Source organism: Hypomesus transpacificus, unplaced genomic scaffold (genome assembly GCF_021917145.1).
Source record: "Hypomesus transpacificus isolate Combined female unplaced genomic scaffold, fHypTra1 scaffold_481, whole genome shotgun sequence".
Classification (NCBI taxonomy): Eukaryota; Metazoa; Chordata; class Actinopteri; order Osmeriformes; family Osmeridae; genus Hypomesus; species Hypomesus transpacificus.
Window position 1 is genome coordinate 1 of NW_025813998.1, and position 15,902 is coordinate 15,902.

General features: G+C 48.5%; 1 protein-coding gene and 1 long non-coding RNA gene across 2 annotated transcripts; one reads left to right on the forward strand and one right to left on the reverse strand.

The window, feature by feature from the left end:
- Positions 1-5,987: 5,987 nt before the first annotated feature.
- Positions 5,988-8,567, reverse strand: LOC124465399. Its single transcript, XR_006955792.1, has 4 exons — positions 8,479-8,567; positions 7,370-7,467; positions 6,378-6,470; positions 5,988-6,179 (listed from the first exon to the last, which is right to left on the reverse strand). It is a non-coding gene; the product is annotated as an uncharacterized LOC124465399 (long non-coding RNA).
- Positions 7,802-13,124, forward strand: LOC124465398 (BTB/POZ domain-containing protein 9-like). The gene is made up of 11 exons (XM_047017160.1): positions 7,802-8,278; positions 8,507-8,702; positions 8,841-9,204; positions 9,442-9,712; positions 10,444-10,669; positions 10,851-10,970; positions 11,218-11,327; positions 11,829-12,018; positions 12,157-12,264; positions 12,444-12,522; positions 12,646-13,124. The coding sequence occupies exons 2-11, from the start codon at positions 8,518-8,520 to the stop codon at positions 12,817-12,819; spliced, it is 1,827 nt and encodes a 608-aa protein (XP_046873116.1). The 5' UTR covers positions 7,802-8,278; positions 8,507-8,517; the 3' UTR covers positions 12,820-13,124.
- The last annotated feature ends 2,778 nt before the right edge of the window (positions 13,125-15,902 follow it).

Genomic DNA, 15,902 nt, shown 5'->3' on the forward strand with positions numbered 1-15,902 from the left:
CCCATGTCATTGGCTCCCTCTCCCTCTCCGCGCTCCGTTGGCTAATGCCAATTAAAGACTGAGGCTGGACGGCCAGCGACAAGCAGCTTCCCACAGAGGCCTGGAGAGTCAGGGAAGCCTGGGGACCCTGGGACGGACCAGAAACTGATACGGCCCTTCTCAGACCACTGCCTGTGTGTGTGCGTGTGTGTGTGTGAGAGCGGATGCGAGATAGTGGTCGCGAGATAGGCGTCTTGTCGCCATGGGAGAAGATGGAGGGCGGGGCCTCCAGGGCCTTGCACACACCCGTTGGCCGCGCTGGCTCAGGAAGAAGTGTAAAGTTATTAGTTCTGTGTGAGGCTGGCTGTGTGTGGCAGAGAGTGTGTGTGTGGCAGAGAGTGTGTGTGTGGCAGAGTGTGTGACTGCCTGGGATTGTTGGTAGTTATGTCTCCCTATCCCTTGTGTCACCCTGCTTATGTCACCCTGCTTATGTCACCCTGCTTATGTCAGCATCAGATAATAATGTGCGGTGTGTCAGCCTTCCCGCCCCCCCCCCCCCCAGCTTCCAGTCCTCACCTCCTAACCCCCTCACTTCCACTCCTCACCCCCTCACCCCCCCAGCTTCCTCTCCTCACCCCCTCACCCCCCCAGCTTCCTCTCCTCACCCCCTCACCCCCTCACTTCCACTCCTCACCCCCTCACCCCCTCACTTCCACTCCTCACCTCCTCACCCCCTCACTTCCACTCCTCACCCCCTCACCCCCTCACTTCCACTCCTCACCCCCTCACTTCCACTCCTCACCCCCTCACTTCCACTCCTCACCCCCTCACTTCCACTCCTCACCCCCTCACCCCCTCACTTCCAGTCCTCACCTCCTCACCCCCTCACTTCCACTCCTCACCCCCTCACCCCCTCACTTCCACTCCTCACCTCCTCACCCCCTCACCCCCTCACTTCCACTCCTCACCCCCTCACACACTTGGTTCCTCTCCTCACCCCCTCACACACTTGGTTCCACTCCTCACCCCCTCACACACTTGGTTCCTCTCCTCACCCCCTCACCCCCTCACTTCCACTCCTCACCCCCTCACTTCCACTCCTCACCCCCTCACCCCCTCACTTCCACTCCTCACCCCCTCACTTCCACTCCTCACCCCCTCACCCCCTCACTTCCACTCCTCACCCCCTCACCCCCTCACCCCCTCACTTCCACTCCTCACCCCCTCACACACTTGGTTCCTCTCCTCACCCCCTCACACACTTGGTTCCTCTCCTCACCCCCTCACACACTTGGTTCCTCTCCTCACCCCCTCACCCGTTTGATTTCACTCCGCAAATCCATAAAAAAAATCCATGTTTAAAATGAAAAGAAAAATTCTGGTACAGTATACAACCATGCACAGCCTTGACTGGTCTTATCTTATCTACTGGATAATTATCCTGAGTCGTAAATACATTATAGTATCAGAGCCCAGTCACAGCCCAGTCAACCTAGCTGTTGACTGGGCTGTATAAAGCTGGACATGTTTTACTGCCAACCTAGATTTCGAATGTCAAGGTATTCGAGGAAAAATGAATTGCATGTTGAGTTCAGGGGTTGGCACATACAAGCGCTAGCTAACACACCCACACACAAATCACAACACAACGCAACAATAACTTGGGTAGAGCAGGTGAGTGTTTACAACTGCCTTGAATGGTCATACTTCCTAAATAAAGTCCTCACCATTTTTTCTTCTAGGAAAACTGTGTCTAATCCCACCATTCACAAATTGCTCACGTCATCTTTACACGGTGGAGTGTGTGTGTGTTAGCAATGAGTCAGGTCTAGATTCAATTAGGGTTGGATATTCCTGAAAACCCTCTAAACTTCCATGTCATTCAGAAACACATACCACCTTTAAGGTCTCTTATCCACACGTCCACATGCAGCCCAGCCTGTCAAGTACAGGGAACTGATAAGCGTGTGTAGTGTGTGACCACAGAGGCCCACCGCTAGACCTCATGACCCGACAGCCATGACGAGGATGTGGTGAGACTGACAAGACTCCCTAAGAACCAAAGAGCTGGAAGTTGCACCCAACAGCCCAATAGTGTTCTAACATTAATCCGGGAACATGACGATTCAGCATTGCACCACGCAATTCACATGGCTGAAGTGTCAGCACTAGATCAACGCTAATCATCAATGAAAAACAAGAATCAACCGCTAATATGCTAATCTCCCTTATGGATCGTCACATGTTCAGTCATATCTGTTTGCTGATAAACTCATAAAGATGGAAGAAATACCCCGTCTTTCTTTTCCAGGAAATCTTTATTGGTGTCCTGTGTTTCATTTTTCTCAGAAACTACCTTGTAATGTTTAATCTAGCCTGCTATCCCATAAATAAATATACTACCAAGAAACAAGCACAAAGATGTACAAGTTCAGAACAAAGTTATATTGACCTCATGAAACAAGGAAATCACTCACTAAAGAAATCAATGAATTTTGATTTGTAGCGCCAAAAAATGAAAGAAAGATTTAACCCTTACATTAGCCGTGAGAGCCCTGCCTTGAGTCAGGCTGTGTATAGATGTGTGTATAGATGTGTGTATAGATGTGTGTATAGATGCTGCAGGTATTAGAACGGTCTCTATTGAAAGGTGTTGAGCTTCGCCCTTAATCCTAGATTGATCTAACTACATAATGAGCTTGGCCTTCTCTCAGTGGTGTGGCACACAGCTCATAGAAGCTGACACCACAGAAACCAGCCTGGGGGGGGGGGGGGGGCGTGGGGGGCGGGGGGGCGTGGAGGTCCCTGGTCAGATCATGAGAAACTCAGGGACATATCTCTCTACGAGCTAGCGTAGACCTGTCACTTGGCCATTTTCTGGATCAACACTGCTGAAACGTCCACCGCTGCAAACGCATGTTTTTTTTACATGGAGCGAAGCAGCAAACAGAGAAGATGGAGCCCTCCACGTTTCTCTCACACACACACACACACACACACACACACCCTGTTCTCATTGGTCATCCTTGAGCCAGTGACACTCGCGATGAGGCCTGGATGCGGCAGGGTTACCTCGCCGCTTCTGGAGGGTCAGCGGTAACCACGGCGACGGTATTTATAGTACACACATCACCCGGCGCATAGAGTCAACACGACGGTCACATGACCTCTGTCTCTGGTAGCAAGATCGGGACAAAGGCCAGTTCCCGCCGTCACACACGTCACCATAGAGACGGCCCCTGGTTACAACACCAGGAGATGGGAGATCCAGCAGTGACACGCTGTGTAGGGAGGAGCTGACGAATGCCCGGTTCCTCATCAACACAGACACATCGAGGTGGGCTCTACTCCACGCCTGTGAGCGCGGCCTCTAGCACGCGGAGCGTCAAGCTGACAGTGGAAGGTTTACCTGAGTGACTCTGCGAGGTCATCGTTGACGAGTCGACGGTCAGACGGTCAGGAGGATCAGTGAGTTGGCTGACTAAGTCACAATAAGGAGGAATTGTTCTGTGTGTGTGCAAGCGTGCTCTCTTGATTCAGGGACAGGTTTCTGTGCTTATACAGAATATACACGCTTTAAGAGACAGGCGCAGGGGCTGTGTGTAGGGATAAGGAGATGGGCCTACTGGGTTTGACCAAGGTTGTAAATCCACACTCTCTCTCTGGTTGTCATTGGAAACCGGCCTTCCAATAGGCCCTCCTATTGGTTAGCTCATCCACTATAAACCAATCCCCATGAGGTTTCACTTCGGTTAATCCAATCAGAGATGTCCTCTTCCACTTTCACCAGTCTGGAAAAGAGAGAGAGGGCGAGAGAAAAAGAAAGAGAGAAACAGGGAGTGAGAAAGCGAAGTATCGAAAACTTAAACTTGAGTTTAGGCTCATCGTGAGGTGTTTGACCTAGAGGGTAAAAGACAAACCCATCAAACCAGGAACTATAAGTCTACTGACTGCTGTTACTGGGGAGGAGGGGAGAGGGGAGGTGAAAGGGGAGGGGTGGAGGAGGGGAGCAGGGAGGAGGGGAGCAGGGAGGAGGGGAGAAGGGAGCAGTGGACGAGGGGAGAGGTGGAGGAAGGGAAGAGGAGAGGGGGGAGGTGGATACTGGCCTGAGGACAGGGGGGGATTGTGTGTGCATGCAAGCGTGTGTGTGAGGGTGTGTGTGTGTGTGTGTGTGTGTGTGAGGGTGTGTGTGTGTGTGTGTGTGTGTCTCCTCAGGACAGCGGAGCAGACAGTAAAGCCTTGGGACAAATCACCAAAAGTCGGTCACAGCACACAATCGCACTCAAGCTTTGTGATGAAGCTGAAGCTGGGTGTCCTATGGGGCACACCCCTGGGGTACGGCGCTACACTACCCTCCCTGGGCTGGGGGTCTTGGGGCCTTGATGGTGTGTGTGTGTGTGTGTGTGTGTGTGTGTGTGTGTGTGTGTGTGTGTGTGTGTAAACCCATTGTCCCCAAACTGTGTGCATGGGTGACAGATTGGAGGAGACAAGCCTCGCGGCCGAGATCGAGAAACACTCTAGATTACAGACAAAAATATCTACCTTTCTCGTTTCAACATAAATAATCATTACCAACGTTCAAATATTATATTACCTCAAACGTACACATTTAGACAGCACACGTTGAAATGCACGTTTTCCTACTGCTTCCGTATCTACGCTTGCAGTAATAACGGCGCCAATGTAAAGTTGAAATGGTACTGGAACAGCGCGGCAACAGCCGTATGCCCCTCCATTCACAAAAATGTTGACGCATAGACAACCATACCACCGCCCATTCACATACACATCACTTTCAATGCCACAGCTCCTTAAAATAGTCGAATTGTCGAAATTATCGAAATATATGACACAAAAATGTATGCTGAATACACTTTATTGGGGATAATGGGCTAAACCATTCCCTGTTCTAAAAATAGCTCGAGAACAAATCGAGGCGTATCAGCCAGCTTGAGCATATCAAGCCAGATAAGTATTAATCTCCCACACACTTCTCGACGATTCCGGCGAGATGTAGCTGTATCACTAGATATATTACACTTTCATAGCACAAAAGAAAAGGCAAGTATATCATGTAATTTGTAGGATTCAAGCTCCCGTAACGCTACCAGCTCAACTGGAAACTTCAGCAGACATTGTTTTGATAGGATTGTCCCCGCGCCCGTGATCAACGCATCAATGCCCAAGATACCTCAGTATTATATGCGCATCTAAACAAGCAAAAATGTTTGATGGCCAGAATAAATACTTACCAAAATTATCATAAAGCCAGATTGTGTCCCGACAATGTCGCAGAATCAATGTATTTTTCATTGAGAAGTCTACAGGACGAAAAAATCATTTTCTGACAGATTCCGCCATACTGGATTTTGGTAACAACGTCACGTGTCGCTCCCCTGCATACATCCTAGTATTAAGAGGCGGGGTTTGAAATCAATAAAATGGTCCCAATGTTACTACTGTGAAGCCGATAATAGTTTAAACACTGTCGTAATCTATAGTAAGCATACTATTAAATGTATCTCTCTATATTTTGCCGACTTATTCATGTATTTATTTACGCCTAAACTGGTACCTAATATGGGCGTGTCTCCTTGTAAACGTCCATTGATTAAAATCACTGGACCTGTTAAAAATACTGTGTGCCAACGTGTTTACAAATATAATTGTTTTGAAATTGCCATTGACTATGACCAGATATGCAGTGTAAAGGGGAGCGTCAATTATTAGAGGATTAAAAATCGATCTCTCATAAACGCATACAATATAAGCAGTGTCCCACTCCATGTTGTGCTTTCAATGAGGTATGAGATCCATACCAACGCACAGATTGCTATTATTATCGTATACCCTTTCACAACATTGGTACCAGCCGCGAAACAGATGCATTTATCCAATTCAAGCTTATTGCTGCAATATGAAAATCCTGCTTCCCTTGTGTCTTCTGCTGCGTAATGCAATAGTATTTATTTTCATAACTTTATTTGATTTAATATCTCAGCCACCCAAAGACAAAGCAATAGGACTATTCTGACTAAATGAGAAACAAGACCAACATATAATATTTATAAACAATACAAATAAAATATTCTTCAGAGGAGAGATTACTAGACATTTATGTTCACATGATTGTATGATTAACAGCATAAATTACATTATTCTTGGTGCGCCAGGTAATGACAGAGCTGTCAGCATGGTGTCTGTTAATAAAAAAAAAAAGAAGAAATATGATGTGCTCTACAGATCTATTTGTTCAGGGTAATTATTCCTTCATAGCTGTCTCGTTTCGAGAAAGGTTGATACTTAAAACACTAGTTTGAACCTGAGCCATGCAGGTTAAGGAAATAAAATAACTTTTATTTTCATCTTTAGAACAAACATTCAAATCACATCCTTACTGCTCTCATCGGTTGAACAGCTGCACATCTTTAAGTGACGTTATCACATGAAGCATGAACCATCTTCGTTCACACTGACTGGCAAGACTGAGCCTGTCAAAATAAACAAAGGACATATGGACTCATTAGTATTTGCAATCAGTAATTCATCTCAAATGAGAGCTTTACAAACGGTCCTTCGCAACTAAAAACGATATTTAAAACTACATTTGTTCTGTACGTTTCGGCATGGAGACTTTGGAAAGTTTAAGAAAGCTGAATATAAAACATTCCACAGTGAAGTGTTAAAATGGTCATAAAGTGAGGTCATTAAAGAAAAGGCATTGAGAAGCTAATAGGCCTACAGAACAGCCAGCTAGTCCATCACAGACTCCCATGCTTTAGAAAGTAATTACTTTTCACAGAAGAACAGTTTCCAGGCCGTATTAATAGTGTGTGTGTGTGTGTGTTTGTGTTATAACAGCTCCCCAGAGTGTTATGATTTTGCCATAGCGTTTAGTAATGAATTGACATCAGTTGTTATGACTGGTACTGGCGTCTGCTATGTCATCCTTATGACAGCTTAATGAAGCCCACCTGGTGTGCACTTACACTATGTCTGGGAAACACCACACACAGAGATGAACATTCGTGTTTTACAACATCAAATGGGACGAGGCTGTGTGAAACAATGTCTTGTGGCCCCGTTTCCCAGATTCGTTAAGAAGCTCTTAACGCTAGCTTCTTAGAAGCGTTTTAAGAACGCTCTAGAACGCTCTTCGAACGCTCCTAAGAAGCTTTAAGCGTTAAGAACTTCATAACGAATCTGGGAAACGCGGCCCTTACCTTTGAGAAAACAAGCATAATCAACCAAACAACTTCCCCCCCCCCACACACACACACACACACAATCTGCGCAATATTTTCCTCCAACCCTAACAGGAACACACGGAGAATCACAAAGAACAACATTTGGAAACATTTAGCCGGTGTTAGGCTGTGGTCAGCCTCACATCATGATGTAGTTGTGTTTGTTCCAGGCAGGGTATATGGAGTGTTTGGCAGTCAGCGAGACCTAGTTGGGCCCCATGCCTGTGAGCCATGCCCGTCTCTGCCAGGATCAAAGAAGCAGGAGCCGTCAGAAATTGAGCCCAGACCAAGGCAACAGAGGCTCTAAAAGCTCAAACAGAAACATGCACGCTTAAATGTGTGTGTGTGTGAGAGAGAGAGAGAGAGAGAGAGAGAGAGAGAGAGAGAGAGAGAGAGAGAGAAAGCAAGGGAGAGAGAGAGAGAAACTTATAGTAAGTAAGTAAATTGTATTTATAAAGAACACTAACACAGCAAGGCTGACCGAGGTGCCGAACAAAAGCACAAACACACCATAAAATACATAGTAAAAACTAAACACAGTCAATAACAGTAAAATAAGTACCATTACAACTCAAGAATTGGTGAAAAACGCTAGTGCTTATAAGTGCGTTTTAAGTTTGGATTTATAAACAGACAATGAAGGAGCCTGCTTGATAGAAAGGGGAAGTTGATGCCAGCGTCTTGACACACGTTAGCCTACACTGCCACCGGATGGTATAATAAGGCATTACGCCAGGTGTTCATCCAATGGTTATTAAGCTGGTAAAGCATAACATAAGCATAACTACATCTAAGACACAATTTCAATTAAACGTTCCTTGTCTTTGAGAAACGAAAGCTCCGTTAATTTAAATAGTAACATGCACGCCCTCGCCCTCTGTTGGGTAGAAATGAAAGATGACGTAGTTTAAATTCCTTCAGTATAAACAACATCCGGTTAATGGGTAGCTAGCTAGCCTCCATAACTAGCCTTGCTGAGATTATTATAATCAGTACTTCAGTGGTCAGGTTTTATACTTGGTTGGATCATAAGAAAAGCGACGTTGGCTCAAGTAAGGAAATTGACTGCATGTAGCTTTACAAGCTAGCAAGGCTGTCTACCTAACGTAGTGCTCACGTGAACTATTGGGCTAAGAACTAGCGAGCTAGCAGTCTAGTTAGCTTCCTGTCAAAATGTCGATAGCTCCAATTCTTCAAGCCATCGATTTATAATACGATTTCGGTTCTAATTAGTGCCAAAAGTTTTTAATACTCAAATGTCTGTGTTAACGTCTCTCCAGATGTGAGCACCATGAGTAACAGCCACAGTCTACGACCCCCGACGTCTGTGTCGGAGATAGATCACCTGCACCTTCTGTCTGAACACCTGGGCACTCTGGTGTCTAGCGAGGAGTACAGCGATGTCACCTTCCTGGTGGAGGGTAAACGCTTCCCTGCCCACCGGGTTATCCTGGCCGCTCGGTGCCAGTACTTCAGGTAAGTTTTGCCGTCAACGTCGAGACAAGGAACGTGTCCATAGTTAGCCTATACCCAGTGGATAAGCTGTACCTAGGCTAGCCGTCTTTAAATCTTGGGCTTTTATGAACAGAATCCCCCTTATTCCTCCTTCCTCAGAGCCATGTTATATAACGGGATGAAGGAGTCCATGCCCCAGGCGGAAGTACACCTGCAGGACACCCAGGCAGAGGCCTTCTCCATGCTCCTCCAGTACCTATACACAGGCCGGGCCAGCCTCACCTCAGCCAGGCAGGACGTCCTGCTGGACTTCCTGGGCCTGGCTCACCGCTACGGCCTCCAGCCACTGGAGGACTCCACCTGCGAGTTCCTCCGCACGGCGCTCCACACCCAGAACGTGTGCCTGGTGTACGACGTGGCCAGCCTGTACTGCCTCCAGGGCCTGTCCCAGGCCTGCTGCTCCTACGTGGATAAGCAGGCTCCAGAGGTGCTGGCTTCTGACGGCTTCATCTCCCTCTCTAAGGTAGCGCACACGCTCCCCCAGGGAGAAACGGAGGCTCTTTATAGAGATTAGAATGTACTTTATACGGAAATGGACTTTGGTTCATTTGGAAATTGGTCTATCACTCGTAAGGGATAATAAGACCTCTGGTCATCTTTGTAATCTGTTAGTTAAATTTACTTGCTATAATTAAGCTGTCCTCTCTCTCTCTCTCTCTCTCTCTCTCTCTCTGTCTCTGTCTCTCTCCCATGTGTGCAGACGGCTCTCCTTGCCGTGGTACAGAGGGATTCCTTTGCCGCCACCGAGAGGGAGATCTTCCAGGCTCTCTGCCGCTGGTGTCTCCATAACGACGACGACCCGGCCGCCACGCAGGAAGTGATGTCGGCGGTGCGTCTGCCGCTAATGAGCCTGGCTGAGATGCTGAACGTGGTGCGTCCCTCCGGCCTGCTGAGCCCAGACCACCTGCTGGACGCCATCCAGACCCGCTCCGAGAGCCGGGACATGGACCTCAACTACCGCGGCATGCTCAGTCAGTCTGTCACACACACTCTCACACACACTCACACACTCTTACACTCATTCTCACACTCACTCACTCACTCACTCACTCACTCACTCACTCACTCACTCACTCACTCACTCACTCACTCACTCACTCTTACACACTCTCACACACTCTCTCACACACACACACACACACACACACACACACACACACACACACACACACACACACACACACACACACACACTCTTACACACTCTCTCTCTCACTCTATCACTCACTCACTAACTCTCATTCTCACTCATTGTTAGATGGTTTTCTGTCAGAGGGTAGGCCAAAGGTACACCACAATGGAAAAGGGTTCACTTTGTTTATTAGACGAGCTCGAATCATGTGACCATCCACGGCAGAGTGGTCAGCATGAGTGTAGAACATGTCAGATGGCCTTTATGTATGGCCGGACAGTACAGATATCGCAACCACTAAAACCCTTAAACAGCACAAATTCCATGAATATGGGACATGGCACACAGGTGAACCAGTCATGGGAATTGAACCGGCAACCTTCTGTGTACTAGCCCGACTCCCTAACCGCTCTGCCATCTGACTCCCATCAATCGTGTGTGTTGGGAGCAGGGAAACATCTAGAACATGCAGGACAGAGGATCCTTGAGGGCCAGAGTTGAGACCACTGGTCTAAGGGAACACATTCCCCATGGTTGTAACACCGGTGTGATCCTGCCCCCTGGCTGCAGTCCCCGAGGAGAACATTGCCACCATGAAGCACGGGGCCCAGGTGGTGAAGGGGGAGCTCAAGTCTGCCCTGCTGGACGGAGACACCCAGAACTACGACCTGGACCACGGCTTCTCCAGGCACCCCATCGAGGAGGAGGGCCACAGCAGGCCTGGGCTCCAGATCAAGCTGGGCCAGCCTTCCATCATCAACCACGTCCGTCTGCTGCTGTGGGACCGCAACAGCCGGTAGGTAGCCAATCACGTTGGCAAGAGCCCACCAACGGCGCATGCTGATTGGCGGGAGGGGTGAAAGGGAGGTTGGTGGGTCGCTGGGCTGCAGGTGCTGAAGGTGACAGACAGAGGGGCTCTGGATGGGGCGACGCGTTAGATGGGATGTGTGACGCAGTCTCTGTTGGTCCTGAACCAGGTCCTACTCCTACTATGTGGAGGTCTCCATGGATGAGCTGGACTGGGTGCGTGTGGTGAATCACTCCAAGTTCCTGTGTCGGTCCTGGCAGGAGCTGTTCTTTCAGGCCCGCGTGTGCAGGTACAGAGCTTACGCAACATCCCTGAAGGAGCGTGGCCATGGTAACGGGCCGTGCTCCGTCTGTTAGTAGTGTCTGTCAGTAGATGTACCAGAAACTAAAGACACAGTCTCATGAAGAGTTGCTACGTAGAAAAGTCATTCATTCTTCTGAGATTAGAGATTTGCAGTGGTTCCCACAGCATGTTATTATATATATTAAAATAGAAAGTTGATTGGATTGTTTGCTGACCCTGTGTGTGTCTCCTAGGTATGTGCGTGTGGTGGGAACCCACAACACGGTCAACAAGGTGTTCCACCTGGTGGCCTTTGAGTGCATGTTCACAGAGAAACCCTACACGCTGGAGCAAGGCCTGCTGGGTAAAGAGCTTATGAAGCCTCAGGTTAACATAGCTGCACGTGTGCATTAGTTCACCTAGCAGTAATAGTTGGGCTATTTTTCTCTTCTGACTAGTACCGCTGTTTCTTTTGTCTCTTCTTCTCCTACCTCCTGTTCCACCGTTCTCCCCGCCCTCCCCCCGACGCCCCCCCTCTCCCCCCCATCCCTCCATGCCCCCCCATCCCTCCATGCCCCCCCCATCCCTCCATGCCCCCCCCCTCCCCCCATGCCCCCCCTCTCTCCCCCATCCCTCCATGCCCCCCCTCTCTTCCACACCCTCCCCCCTCCCTCTCTCCCCCATCCCTCCATGCCCCCCCCTCTCTCCCCCATCCCCCCCCCCCCCCTCCCCCCATCCCTCCATGCCCCCCCCCCTCTCCCCCCCATCCCTCCACTACCCTCCCCCCCCATCCCTCCACGCCCCCCCCCCCCTCCCCCATCCCTCTCTCCACCCTCCCTCCACACCCTCCCCCCCTCCCCATCAGTCCCTAGCCAGAACGTTGCCACCATCGCTTGTGGCGCCACCGTGTTTGAGGGCGTGAGCCGGAGTCGGAACGCCCTTCTTAACGGGGACACGTCCAACTACGACTGGGACTCTGGCTACACCTGCCACCAGCTGGGCTCTGGGGCCATTGTCATCCAGCTGGCCCAGCCCTACATGGTGGGCTCCATCAGGTACCACGCCACGCTCACTGCCTCGTCACCCAGGGTTGCAGAGGAGGAGGGGTTAATGGTGGAAAAGCTGTTTTGTTTTTGTTATTTCATCACAGGCTCTGTTTCTGTCTTGGTGGTGTGTGTGTGTGAACTGAACAGTCTACTGCTCTGGGACTGTGACAATCGCAGCTACAGTTACTACATTGAAGTTTCCACCAATCAGCAGCAGTGGACCAAGGTTGTGGACCGAACCAAGCTTGCTTGCAGGTAGGGGTGCACGTCTCGTAAGGCTTCCTGGATTTAGACCTGGGACAAAAGTAATGTCTGGGCTGAATCCAAGAAAGCTCTTTTTAATTCTAAATCCAGTAGCTTCAGCTGATCTAAGGTACTCTGTGTGTGTGTGTGTGTGTGTGTGTGTCTGTGTGTGTGTGTGTCTACCTGAAAAGATCCTGGCAAACACTGATGTTTGACAAACAGCCTGCCTCTTTCATCCGCATTGTGGGAACACACAACACAGCCAATGAGGTGAGAAAAGAACGCAAAGGCCGTCACAGCAGTCTCATCACATTACTGCTGACCACACTCTAACCAAGATCCCTCTCTCTTTGTGTCTCTCTCTCTATGTCTCTCTCTTTCTCTCATCTCCAGGTGTTCCATTGTGTCCATGTTGAATGTCCTGCACAGCTGTATTCAGAGGTCAAAGAAGGAAGTCCAGGATCTGACCTGCCCGGCTCAGACTCCAAATCCCAGCATGCCCTGCCCGTCACGCAGCCTGCTCGCCCTTCCTCCTCCTCCTCCCCTCCACAAGGAGGAGGGGTTTGAGTCCACCTGCACTTCCAGGCTGACGGTGTGAAGTGAAGGGGCCAGGATCAGACCCTCTCATGACCTGTATCACGTCCACTCACCTGTACTTCCAGGCTGACGGTGTGAAGTGAAGGGGCCAGGATCAGACCCTCTCATGACCTGTATCACGTCCACTCACCTGCACTTCCAGGCTGACGGTGTGAAGTGAAGGGGCCAGGATCAGACCCTCTCATGACCTGTATCACGTCCACTCACCTGTACTTCCCCCCAAAGTACTCCATATGCTGCTCCAAATAATATAAATAAATCTCTATATTTATAATAAACAACGTCGTTGATTAAGGTGCTGGATGTATGTTGAATGAATGAATGAATGAAGGAGGAGGATGGTGAAGTGACACTGTCTGGGTGATGTGCTGTAGCTGTACCCCAAGCAGCAGGCCCAAGCAGCGGGACTAACTTGGTGTTAACCAGGCTGAGATGAATAAATACCGTGGCCATTTGTGTGTTCAATTGATATTACCACCCGACTTGATACTGTGCCACAAGCTCTATCTCACTTAGCAATGTTTACTTTACATAAAAACATCAAGACATCTCCTACAGCTGCTTGCATGAGTATTGTTATAACCCAGATGGTGAGTAGTATCATAAAGTTCTAGCTCCAAGCCAATAACTCATAATGATGCAATCAAACATCTAGTGGTGCATCTGGAACAAAACTGCTGTGACACAAGATTTTCAAAAAGGCCACAAATACTACAGCAGCTATTTTAACTACAGTCAAAATGTAACTAAACCTTTGATGTAATATACCTCAATAGATATTCCTACTTATTCCTATGTACCGTCGTGGGTTTAGCAGGGTTTTGGAGACACAGGGAATTATTTGAGAGTCAAATGCCTTTACAGACAATCCATTTCCAAATCTTCTTGAAATTAAAGCTTAACATTTTTTCAGTTTATTTTTTGTTTTGAATCCTCTCATTCATCTTTGTGCTGCTTCTCGGCTTTGATTTATGAGAGGAAGAACAGACGAGCCAAGATGAGGATCACTTTAAAGTTCCTTTCTCCAAGCGGAAATAATAACCAGACATGTCAATCAGGCACTGTGGGATGAGTGACACCATAATGCCACTTTCATTAAAGACAGAGAACACACAAACAGCCACCATCACTGAGCCTCAATTACTGTCAGTCTCCAACTGTGTAATCAAGAAGCCTGTCTTTGTGGGTGTGTGTGGTGGGGCTGGGGGGGCATGCAGGAGTGAGTGATAATGTGAGAAACAGATTAAAGCGTTCCTTCACCAACGGAAAACGCTCCCAAACCTCTTCGACATGTCTCGGAGATGTCAGACCATCGGTCTTCCACCTTCCACTCTAAAGGAACAATTTACAAATATGTTTTCCTTCTCTTGTGTTCATGGGGTGATGGTTCCTTGCCATGATCACATGGCCGCTCACAGCACTAGTCAGCAAGGGTGTCATGCACTCCTACAGGGGACTGAAACAATCTTTTAGGATCTCACGTCTATATTCTCAAATCAGCCAACTATTACCCTGAACATCCGACTTGATGTTGCTGTCATTAGATCCAATATTACGGGATAACTCTTAGAAAACGTGCTATCATATCTATCTTGTTCCATTTTTAAATCCTACACTGCGTAAGTGGTGGAACCGACAATGACTTTAATATGACACGTCATAGTGTTGGTTTAAGACATTGGGCATTTAAGGCAGTGGGCATATTTTCATTTAGATTCAATACTTGTTAAACTCTACGTTGTTGTGTTGATGTTGTACGTAGCCCAGTGGCTGTTCTAGGATGGAGACTGGAGCAGACAGCAAGTTCCTCCACTTGAGGGTGCACTTGGATAACAAGCTGTGTTCCGTCCCTCCAGAAGTTACTGGATGCTTTACAATACTGTCAACACAAGTCTCCTCTACACCTTCCTCTTTCTACTTCCTTTCATTATTTATTTCTCCCACTCACTCTCCCCTTACCTCCCTTCCTCCTTTCATATCCCTCCCTCTCTCTCCTTGCCCTCGCTCTCCCTCTCTTTCCTTCCCCTCCTCCTCCATCTCCCTTCCTCTCTCTCCTTCCCCCCCCCTCTCTCCCCTCCCTCTCTCCCCTCTCCCTCTCTCCCTCTCTCCCCTCTCCCCCTCCCTCTCTCCCATCTCCCCCTCTCTCTCTCTCTCCCTCTCCCTCTCTCTCTCCCTCTCTCTCTGATTGCCAGGAGGATCTTCTCTTTATTCTCTTTGATGTGCCTTCTCTTCCCGCCTCTTTGCTAAGTTCGGGGCTCTTTACGAAACTGTAATTAGGACCCGTGTTTGGGATTGGTGGCGATGCCATCGGCCCAACTCAGGCCCTGGTGAGACTCGTCAGGGACACGTACCTCTGGTATTCTGTTTGGAAATCCTTTTATGGGTTGAAAAAAAAAGAAGACAAAAAAACAAGTCCATCGCTAACTGTGGAGCTCTCTCTGCTCTCTCCTGGCTTCGCTGTTTAGCGATACTTTGATCAGCAGATTGAGCGATGTAAGAACCCGCCCTGCCAGCTTGCCTGCTGATGCAAGGATAGGCTTCTCTCCCCATAACTGACACAGCAGGAGATAGGGAGGGAGGGAAGGAAAACGAATCAGAAAGAGTGAGAGAAATTAGGGAGAGAAGAGAGAGGAGAGAGAGAAGAGAGGAGAGAGAGGAGATAGAGGAGAGAGAGAAGAGAGAGAAGAGAGAGAAGAGAGAGACACAGTAAGAGGAAATACAAAGTATTGAGAGATGAGAGATAGAAAGAGAGGGAATGCGTGAGAAAGACATTAAGGGAGGAAAAGAAAGACAGCGAGAGTAGAGGGAACTTTGCCTCCTCATGACTTGAAATCAAACGGTTGTTTTCTCCCTTTCTGACTGCATCCTACATCCTCTCAGATATTTACCCACTTTGTGTGGGATTCTAAACATTGCCTGCAACAATCTATAGCTCTCTAACTGGCACAGGTTACAGCAGTCCATGTACATCAAAACAGCAACAATAAAATACTGTATCAGCAGCACAGGAGGCAAACCATTTTGACCACATTCATTCAGTGTTGCATGCATTA